At 42.6% G+C, this 11,183-nt stretch overlaps 1 protein-coding gene across 1 annotated transcript in view; it reads right to left on the minus strand.

The window, feature by feature from the left end:
* The window catches only part of grin2ba (glutamate receptor, ionotropic, N-methyl D-aspartate 2B, genome duplicate a), a 137,757-nt gene extending 132,647 nt beyond the window's left edge, over positions 1–5,110 (minus strand). Inside the window, exons 1-2 of the mRNA XM_085403270.1 lie at positions 4,996–5,110; positions 3,589–3,696 (exon numbers count right to left, since the gene is read on the minus strand). Of these exons, the coding sequence (XP_085259396.1) occupies positions 3,589–3,615 (27 nt within the window). The 5' untranslated portion in view covers positions 3,616–3,696; positions 4,996–5,110. The remainder of the gene's footprint in view (positions 1–3,588; positions 3,697–4,995) is intronic.
* Positions 5,111–11,183: the final 6,073 nt, after the last annotated feature.

Below are 11,183 nucleotides of genomic sequence, written 5' to 3' on the forward strand. Positions count from 1 at the left end.
AAGCTATCCGGTTGTTCAGTCTGACGTCACTAGCCGTGTCTGGGTCTAAACTCCGCTGCAGGTCCATATATCAAACGATCACTATGGCATTACTGAGAGTTGAAAAACTGTCTAAAGTCTTTCATCTTTAATAAAATGATCAGCGTTCTGCTCTACCAGGTGTAAAAATTGAGTTTAACATCCAGGCATCCATGAAAATGGAATTTATGACATTTAACGGAGTTAGAAGTTAGCAGGAAGTTAGCTCGCTAGCTTCTATCTAAATACAATAAATCATGTCCTGACTGCGGGGTTTTGGAAACAAATTAAAACGTACAGCTCTGTTATCACTTCCAAGACAGAAAACTAAACAGCAGTGACGTTTGTAGGGTTACTGAAGTTTGGCTAGCTGGTATATAATGATGTGCTACGTGACCGCTAGCGACACAGCTATGTTAGCATAATATAAACAAGCTAACTTTTTTTCCACTCGATAAAAGTTACCGTGAGTGTTGTCGGTGGTCAGGAACAAATGTAATCGCATGGCAGGATGCTGTAAAAGGACCAAACTTCAGCCAGGAGAACAACTGAGATAATCCATCCACAATACGAGGTTAGTCATTCATATACTGCTGCATGGGCTGGGCTGTAGTTACATCCTAAGGTTTTAAAAACTGAGCTTAAATAAATGATTAGTGGTAATAAAAGCCGAGGGAGGTCAACAGGGATCACCGACTGTTTTAGGAGCTTTTTGAGATCAAATAGAAGAAAATACATAACATTAAACATGTTAACAACACAAAAGCCATATTAAACGCAGACTACTTTAGACCCGGAAGTAGGATTCGTCGCGTCATCACTGAACAACCGGATTGTAAGGTTCTGGTCACATTTCCATTCATCTTCTATGTACAGTCTTTTATGTTCCCTGCTTTCTTTAAAGGAAACAAACTCTAACAAGTACAAAATAATGAATTAACACACTGGATGACATTAAAGAAAATAAATGAAGGAGCATGAAAACAATGTCAATCCTACTGATTTGGCCTGAATTAGCTGGGAGTCATAGCCAAATCACCTGAGCCATTTCAAGTAAGATAGACTTTTATTTTAGTCTATAAAAATCAGGAATCTGCCCATGCCCACACAAATCACAGGACGACATCATCAGATTGTTAGCTTTTCACACTTAGCAGCCTGAATTACTTAATTTGCAGGCATTTAAAACAGAAAAAGCAGCTGTGCTATATGTTGACACTGAAAACCATGTAAACAATTAATCATTTGTCACAGATTCAAATCTTGAACATCGACTAACAGTTTCAGCACTTGTTCAGTCCAAAAAATTGGAGCACAAACACTGACAGCACCTGAAGCCTCCCCACAGCAGCATCTGAGGACGTGCCAGAAAATAACAGATGCCACCAAAGCAAATGTTGGATGTGCAGCAGCTAATGACTGGATCCGCAGGCCGTTTTCCAGGTGACTTATGCTACCGCTCCACCGCTGGAGACAAGGATGAGTGAAGCCGCATTGATCTGCTGGTTCTCAAAGCAATCGATTCCACCGCATGGATCTTTGCCGTGTTTTAAGGTCAAGCATGTATGTGATCTTGCGGTCAAATTTTAATTAATGCTAATATATGTAGCATCGCATTACTCTGAGACAGCTAAACACCTGAGACATTTATCCTGCATGACTGAGTTTCTGTAGCTTCCAAGTTTACTCGACTGCAAGCGGACTGAGCATCAGTGACGCTTTAAACTAACAATGTGACCGGCATTCATTACAAAGGGAAACGTGCCAGTGCGAGCTGTTGATGCAATGAGATGCCCACACGCACTGCTGTGTAATTTCACACGAGGTGAAAAAACAAAATAGACAGCGGCACAGGCGCAGAAAAATAAAAAAAGCTGCGCTCTTTTCTACCTTCTACTCCACATCCCCAGAAACAACTACCAAAACACTTCCCCTCTTCTCTTCCTCCTATTGTCTCTTATTATGAGAGCTTCTCTTTATCAGAAGCTTCCTGACTCTTGAATTTCTTCCAATTTAGAAAAGACACAGAGAGAGGTTGAAAAAAAATTATATCAGTAAAAATAAGGTGATCGCAATAATGGCCTGTTCAGCAAAAGACTGTAATACCAGGATTACAGGAGAAAGACAACGTTTATCTTACTGTTACACCTCAACGCCGAAATCTACCTTTAACTGCACTCCGTACATTAGCAGAGAGAGAAGAAGGCTGACCCTAAAAATGTTCATTTAACACGTCAAAGACTGCGGCTTTCATTTAAGACTGGTGACGTGGGCTCTTTGAGTCTAAATAAAAAGTCTCTTGTTAAATGGATTTGACTGAAAAAATGATTGAAAAGCTATGCAGCACTTAATTAGCGGCGCTGAACGGCGCCGATATAACGAGGGGCCAGAATCCCATTTAGGTTAGGTACACAAAGGTTGGAGATAAAGCTTTTAAAAAACTCATGAGACATTATTATTCTAATATGTCCTCATTTAGGCCATTATTCCAGCCAGAGCCTTTTTTTCTAAACAGTTTATGTAAGAGCAGGAAGCATGCTCGAATAATAAGCCCAGCAGACTAATAATCTGCCAGTGTACGTGTGAATGCTATATTTTTTTTTTAATCAGAAACAGCGGCGCGTTGTTGTTAATTAGATGCATCATCGCTGTTAATATATCTGTGTGGCATTAGCCGAAGCAGATAAGCGACTTGATGCTTGAAGGGCCGAGGCTAAAGCTAAAGCTCTTTGTTACAAAGCCACGCCGTTGCTCTGCTGCTGGCTAAAAGGCAGCAGGTGTAGAGGAGTGCCTGTGTAATGGTGCTGTTTGTAGTGTGCTCACACAGTCCACACACTCCATCCCACCACAAAACGAGGAGACTAAATTTGCACCAAGGCTCAGTCTCCTAACGTCACCGCTGATTAACAGTGCATGAGATGAGAGAGACGAAAAAGAAATAGAGAAGAAAAAAGTTACTGAGGAGTAATGGATGAGAAAATGTTGAAATCTACTGATATGATGATGACCTCTCATTGCCCCTGGTGGTAAAAACATTTGCTCTGTGTAATCTGGTCCTGGGTGAGAGTGGGAACGACGTCTTCTTTCATCTTTCTCTCTGTCGTCCACAAACATGCAGCGCGTGAAAACATGAGAACAGCTGACACACACACAAACGACAAAAACCAAAAAAACGAATTTAACAAAACCTTTAATTGCCTGATCAATGCCTGTGGAGTGTAAACGTGGCCGATAGTCGATCGAGGTGGGCGGGGTCGGGTTGAACGACCACGTGCTGACGCGTGCCATTGATCAAAGTGCACACTGTGCTAAAAACCAAGGATTAAACCATTCATCTGCAAGCTCCACCTTGAACCATTATCCTGACCCGCAAGCAAACCTGGCATAAGATACGAAGCAATAAAAAAACACACACTACAGAAGTTTAAGAACATCCATCATTGAGCGTTAGGAGAGGCACACACAGCCGAGATAAGATGGTTTGTTTCAGCGGTTCTCTACGGGGACAACACGAGAAAACTAAGAAGAGCTCCACCTGTAAAGAGGCCCCATGCATCAATATTGTCTTACTTTGTGTTTTGCCAGCCAAAGTCTCATCCCAGCGTCTCAGAAGTAGCATGATGGTGCGGCCTGGGACTCCTCTCTCCCTCTCATAGCCTCAGACTGAGGGAGGCCGAACTAAAGTCAACATGAGAGAAAAGACAATATGATTATTGAATGTGAGTGGCTGCTGTTAAAAAACTAATTTTGAGCTCTTTTTCCTGACTGTACATAAACAGTGCTGCATTCTGGGTTATCACAACTTGTCCCTGAGGGTGATGACAGTCTCCCCCTCAAGGGTTTCCCGTGATTTTGCCTCTCATAACAGGCCGTGATGATGCAGAGCGGTCGAAAAATTGGAATAGAGCGGGAAGTGACAGGAAATGATTACAAATGTTATCCCTGTGGAAAAATTACACAATTACATTAAACTGAATCAGATCTGAGGAGCACCGAAAGCTTTTCTTGTGGACAAATAAACACAGCATTAAAAACAACTTTCACCCCAAAATCAAGTTTACATATTTTTACAGTAGTGCTACAATATCATTTATCCATCTAGATGGTTTTGGTGTGAGCTGCTCTGTTCTGTAGATACCATGTTTGCCTTCTCCTGAGCGTACTGTCCTCTGTCCAGAAAAACAGAAATCCCCAGATCTTGTTGTGAACAGTTTCACGTAGGAACTTTCTTTGCATTCTAGTGTCCGCATCTACATCTGCCAACCGACGGAGGAGTGCAGCTAGCTGACATCACGGCTCAGCTGAGGGGGGGGACGCTATTAATGTTTACATCCTGTCCTGCTGTCACAAGCAGGAGCTTCTACTCACAGGTAGAAGCGCACTTCCTCCTGCACAGTGATGTTTGGCAGGTGTGCTGGCTGGAAAGAATATAGTCCCCACATGAAACCGCTCACGTCCAGGTTTGTGGATTTTGTGATTTCTGAAAAAGCTGCATAAAGTTTTTATTTGCGTGGCAAACATGAGGTGAGTGCCATTTAATTCCAGAAAAGGACAACAATCTAGACGGATAAACAGCGCTCCACGTTAAAGGAAAAGAATTTCTCCCTGTGATTGGCATAACTAATCACCTGGATTGATACCACATGACAAAGTCATTAGCCGGTTAACAGAAAGACGAGTTTAATTAACTCACAACCGGACAATAAAGTAGCCCTTCATTATTTTCAGGTGTCATTCTACCAGCAGGTTTGTCTTTGGCTAAACCAATTGCACTTAATCAAACAAATGTGTTTTACTCTCTACCAGGACACCTCATTAGGTGTGTGGGGTTTGCCGAAGTAAATACAGATGTTCGTGAATGGAAGGGTAAGATTAAAAATCAAGGCGCCGATGCTGAGCATTTATCTCCGCCCCCCCTCCGCATCCTAATCCCTTCAGCGGTGACTGTGTGACAAGGAGCTGGCACCGGGAACTCACAGCGGTTTTAGGTAAAATCCTCGTTGGGTCAAGGGGGTAAAGCAGCAATTTCGAGGTAATTGTACTCCACAGGAGCAGCTTCACTTCTGTTCCTCTGGAAAGACGTTTGGAGTCGCTCGTCTTCCCGACAACCGCCAGTCTGTTATTGCAGAGGGGAAAAGAGAGGACAGCGGGTTAGAAGCAGGTCACAGTCAGTTAGACTCTAATAAAGCCTTGCTACGCCTGGTCGACCTCTGACCCGCTCCCCTTAGAATCAATAAACCCGATTAAATGATGGGAACTTAAAATGCAAGAGCTGCCGTGCTCATGTGCACATCTGGACATAACTCTCAGCTTTGAATGAAAACCTGTTTGAATGCATCTCACAGCTCATCTTCAGCAAAGCGTGTGCGTGTTTGCTCTCTGATCCGAGAGGAAGCCAAGCCTAATATTTTAAATAACACATTTCCTCCAAATGCACTGCAGTACAAAAAAATGTCTTCTCCTACATCCCTAACAACACCCTCAAACTACAGTATGTGCAGCATCGCAGGAATAAGAAACAGCTTCTGTTAATCCTCTTATACATAACTCATACATCAGGAGTCCATATGAGTGTCCAAATTGCATATGTGTGTGTGTTGGGGGGGCGAACCATACTTTAGGTAAATAAATGATTAATTGAAATATGTTGATGAATAATGAACCAGTCTCTGCGGGGTAACAGATTGTACTTTTCATATTTAATAGATTGATGGGCCTCGCACAAACTCTGACACCATGTACGCTCGCCGTTAAAGCACACTCATCGCATGCGCACCTGCGTGCCACAGAAGGCAAGAACGTATAGCAGATTAAGACATCAAAGAAGGTGTACACATGAACCTCTCTGGCTTTTTTTTATTCTACTATAGCTTGTTTCTGAGTTTATACTAATCCTACAAAGTCGCCTAAATGCTCTTCCGTGTACTTTGTGTACACACTCTCCTTCTCATTGGACGGCGTCTGTGTCGATACAAGTCCTCTTAATCAGAGGATGAATTATTGAGTAGCCTTTTTATATCAGATCATGACCCATATTCCGCTCCCTTGAAGTGAATATACTGCCAATAAAATTGAGATGTGCTTTTTAAGTCGTCCCACATAGTCTTCCCGCTCGCTCTCGGGATTCAGACGCACGCGCCGCAGAGTGTTACGAGCTTTAGATGGAGCTCCGCAGACTGATTCCCTCATTTATACCCAGAAGATGGATGAGGTGAGGTGCCGTATTGCAGAATCACACTCGTGTGAATCCAAGATTTTTATTATTATTTTTTAGCTTGTAACTCAAAAATCAAAAATCATCTCTGCATATTTTTAGGTTCTGACTTCTGAAGCACAGGGTAACATGCAAGCGGTGCCCCGTGATGCTGTAAATCCCTAGATGGCATGCATGCGGAAGTTAGCTGGATTGTAACGTATCTAAACACTATTATTGCTGGCTTCGTTGAGGCAGATGCGGCGCTCGGAGCCAGACGCAGGAGTTGCATTGTTGTCTCATTAAGCAAGCACATGGGGGAGAGAGAGAGAGAGAGAGAGAGAATCAGTGGGAAGAGGGGATAGGATTATGAATCTCCTTAGCCCCTGCTGTCTCCTCTCCTGGCCTGTTTATAAATGATGACTGCAAACACGCTGCCTGTGAAATCTCTTAAGCTCTGATTCAAGATGTTCTGCAGACTTTTTTTCCCCACATAGATCCTGTGGCATCGCACAGTTTCAGACACCAAAAATTTGACAGGATGCATGAAAAATGTCCTAGAGCCACCAACCATTAAGACACACCTGTTCAGGTAACGAGCGAAATAGGTGACAATGAACGAGGAGAGAACCTTAAAAGGGACAAGTCACCTCGAAATCTAATGCATGCCTTTTTCATCTGCCCTTTAATGCTACTTATTCATCTCCATTGTTTTGGTGTAAGATTTTTTTCCATCTCTTGAACATAATGAGGCTAGTTTGCAAAAATTACATTAAAAAGACTAAACATTAATCATGACCTGGCTACTCGAAGGAAACAAAGCAGGTTTCAGTTACTTTCATGTAGGACCTATTTTCTTTCCGCTGTCAACATCCATCAAGCATTATCACTACACAGAAGAAAGCCTCCTCCTCCAATGCCCCCTAAAACAATCTAGATGGATAAAATACACTGCAGAGCAGAAGAGAAATAAGGTTTAAACCATAATCTAACAATCTGAAGGAACAGCATACGTCTATCGTAAAAGTAAGAAAATGATCCGGAGAAAAAAAGAGCAGTTCTCCATATTTAAATAGAAAGGATGCTCAGCTGTAAACGTGCTCCAAGCAATTGCTCAATCCACCATCCAGCTGTGCTCGTAGACGTCTGCATTCCCTCTCAAAATCACAGCTCAAATCAGCTGTTTTTGACCACCGTACACAACATTCACATCACTGCCTTCCTGAACCACACACTGCCGGGTCAACACCAGTGCGTCTGAAAGTGTGCTTCTACCTGTTTCTAAACACTGTTTCGGGGTACATTACAGCAAAAGCAACGACAGCAGCGAGCCACTTGTCAGAGGCAGAGCTCGCGCCAGAGACGTCCATTTTGCAGCGTGGTGGCTGTGACAGCTTTGACAGACTACCTGAGCTTAAGTGCCCATCTGTAGCTCGGCTACTGAGGTCACATGTGTTTCAGCACCAAGCAGAATAGGTAATCGTCCTGGGTTGTGAGAGCAGATCCCAGGTGTCTGCATGTGTGTGTGTGTGTGTGTGTGTGTGTGTGTGTGTGTGTGTGTGTGTGTGTGTGTGTGTGTGTGTGTGTGTGTGTGTGATTGTGTGAGGGAGAGAGTCGATGTGAAAGTGCATTTTGCTGCAGACATACAGTCAAATTTTATTCCGGCCACTGTCAACCGCAAGATAAGATTTAGTCATTCTCCCACCACAAAGCATTTTATTGGAGTAACAGAAGATAAAATTTTAAAAAATTCACCAAGAAAAGCACAGCGCAGTCCATCTCTTCAGGTAGATTACTTTATTGATCTACGTATATATTCCTCTCACACTAACGCACGCTGTTTTAAAGAAGAGCGTGGAGCAGCACTGAACAGATTTGGTAGAGCAGAAAGAAGAGTGGAGGTGCAAAACCCAAGGTGAAAGATGGGATGTTATTTCAGCATGTAAAGTTTTTCTTTTTGTTGTTTTTACATCATCCCACACTCTGCATCAAGGGGATTTATATTTTACATGAGAATTTTTTTTTTTTTAACCAGACTTTAACTGGAAAAGGGGAAAATACTACAAAGGATAAACGGTGGTGAAGTGTGAGGAAAATGACTGAGCTCTGGTAATCCGCCTGTATCCTTTTAAATTCTACCTCACCCTTATTACTGTACATACACATCCCGGACGAGTCTGCACACCCTCACACACACACACACACACACACACGCAAAACAGTGGGTCACTCACAAAAAAAATAAATAAATATAAATATATATATATATATATATATGAAAATCTACATCCATTCATAATCATCCAAGACATGCAAAGGCAAGAGCATGGGTGGATTCAAGGGTCCGTACTCACCTATTTAACCCTTAACACTGAGAAATGTTAAATGCGATTTGGAAGGATGGAGAAATTGTGAGAATCAAGGCTATTACATCAGCTAATTGACAAAGACGTCGCTTGAGTCTTTAATCCGCGATAGTGAAATCCCATTAGGATTCAATAGTTGAAAAAGAAATATTGAAATCAGCTTCAGTCCATTTAAAAAAAAGAGAGAAAAAGGTCAAAAAAAAGTCCAGAATTTAGACCAGTTTTTTTGTTTGTATTGGGGTTTTTTTTTTTTTTTTTGGATAATTGTTAATTATTTTTGTTTTAGTCGTTTGGAATCTAATCCAGGATTTAAAGGGTAATTCCACAGGAAAACATCTATATCCAGAACGCCTTTATCGTGGTTGCTCGAAAGTCCTACTTCCCATCATCTTCGTGTAATGAAGAGGAGCGCCATTAAATCTCCTTCAGCACAAAAAATGGAAATACCAAACAAAAAAAAGGAAGAAGAAGATGGACAAAGAAATGAGTTATGTGATTTTCTTTACTTTGCTATGCATCTGTCTATTTCTGTGCCTCTCTCTCTGTAGCTTGCACAGCACACACAGGCACACACGGAAATTATTCGTAGCGTAGTGCAATAAAGCCTTGTATCTTCTGTTATTATTTTTTGGGGGGAAATCACTTCTGGAAAATCTGCCTTTTCTATTTCAGTAAATGTGAACAGTCAAAACAGTCCCAATGCAAAATATCTAGCAAGTCTGATGCAAGCAATGAGGTGTGAGTGGCAGGACATGAATACATATATATATGTATATACATCTTATTTTTCTTTACACGGCAAATGAAAAAACAGCAACAACAGAACAACGTACGAATAAATAAGTGGATGGAGTCAGAGAGGGTGGGGGTGATGGAGAGGGGGGGAAAAAGGATGTACGGAGAGGTGAATGAAGCCAGGTGAGTGGAAAAAAGTGAAAATTATGGCGAAGAAAAAAAAGGGAAAAAAGTCCTCTGGATGATAAAGCCAGGCTTTTTGATTTTTTAGTCCATTCTCTTTGAGTGCTTGTGTGTGTCTGTCTGCAGAAATGAGAGTCAGTTCAGAAAGATATGAGACAGAGAGAGAGAGAGGGAGGAGAGAGAGGAAAAGAGGGCAGCAAAAAAAAAGGAGGCAGAGCACCGGATAAGCACAGATGACACCCCGACAGAATGGACTTTGAATTGTACTTTGACACAAACAGTGCGTCTGCCGCTCTTGAATCGGACCTTTTGCTCAGTTTGACCTTCACCTGATACACATGAAGCCAGCAAAAACTTGGTTTGCCAGCGGGCATTTCCTCTAATGAACAGATGTGGAGTTTGGGTGTCTGTCAATGTGCACGACTGCTAAAAAAATTAATAAATGAATAATCACGTGAGGGTGTGAGGAAGGACGTTGTGTACGTGTGTGTGGATTAAAAAGGGAAGGGGGGGGGGGGCACTTCAGATGTTTTAATGGAAGAACAGACTTTTTGTGCAACAACATGAAAATGACAAGACGATCAAGACGCGTGTCCGTGATGACGACCGGAGAAGGTGCTTGCTTGATGAGTCACTGTGGTCCTGATTGAGAAGAACACACTCGCACACACAAAAAAAAAAACAGGTCTGAAAACACAGATGGAAGTGAGGTGGGGGTGGGTGGGTAGGGTGGAGGGGTGACGTAGAGAGGACATGGCATGAGGCAAGAATCAGCTGAGAGCTGGATGGGAGGGGAGCCGTGCCCAAGCTAGATCGGAGGCCAGCGAGCGTGTGTGTGTACGTGCGTGCATGTGTGTGCATGTCAGGTGTGCACCCATACACAAAACACCTCGCACACACGGAAGGAAAAAGGGAACAAAAGACTTTGAGACAGACACTAAACACTAAGTAGACCTACCTATGGTTAGAATTAAGAATCGGCCAAAAAAGATGCATAGGATGGTGGGAGGAAAAAAGAGAAGGGGGGAAAATAGGAAAAAGGTACAAAAGTGAAAAAGGCATAAATAGAAAATACAAGCAAGCCAATTAAAATGACTCTACTGGAGCTGTTTAAAGCGAAGAAATAAAAAAATTTTAAAAAAAGAACAGGTGGAGTCAAAAAGTAGCCAAAGTTACGGGTGGACAGTGACTGGAGTGGTGGGGTTGGGGGGAGGAGGAAAAAGGGGGGAGGTTGAGGAAGGAGAGAGCGTGGGCTGCACAGGGATAGAAAGGCTGGAAGTGATACGAATGGAGAGGAAAGCAGGAAAGAATGAATGAAGGGGAGGAGGGGGGAAAAAAAGAGGATAAAAGGGGCCAAAAAAAAAAAATCCCCGTCCTCTTTTTCTCTGTCCCTCTGCCTCTCTCTCCCTCCTTGTCTCGCTCATAAACAGAAGAAATTGTTGACCAGGTAAATGGCGAAATAGATAAGAAGACAGAGGACCGAGAGAGCGAGCAAATGGAAAGGCAAAGCACCTCCCAGCAGCGCGATGAGGAAAAAAAAGAACAAAAAACGAAAGATAAAAGCAAATACTCCAGTGGCCTCCGTTGTCTCCAGTCTGTGTGTGGAAGGGGGGATTGGCTGTTGCCAGTTGTTCCCCTTCCCCGGCTGCCTTCTGCTTTCTTCTTTCTCTCCTCCCAAAAAAGACTTC

Source organism: Rhamphochromis longiceps, linkage group LG4 (genome assembly GCF_057381845.1).
Source record: "Rhamphochromis longiceps isolate RC_006_pf linkage group LG4, R_longiceps_female_GT1.1, whole genome shotgun sequence".
Taxonomy (NCBI): domain Eukaryota; kingdom Metazoa; phylum Chordata; class Actinopteri; order Cichliformes; family Cichlidae; genus Rhamphochromis; species Rhamphochromis longiceps.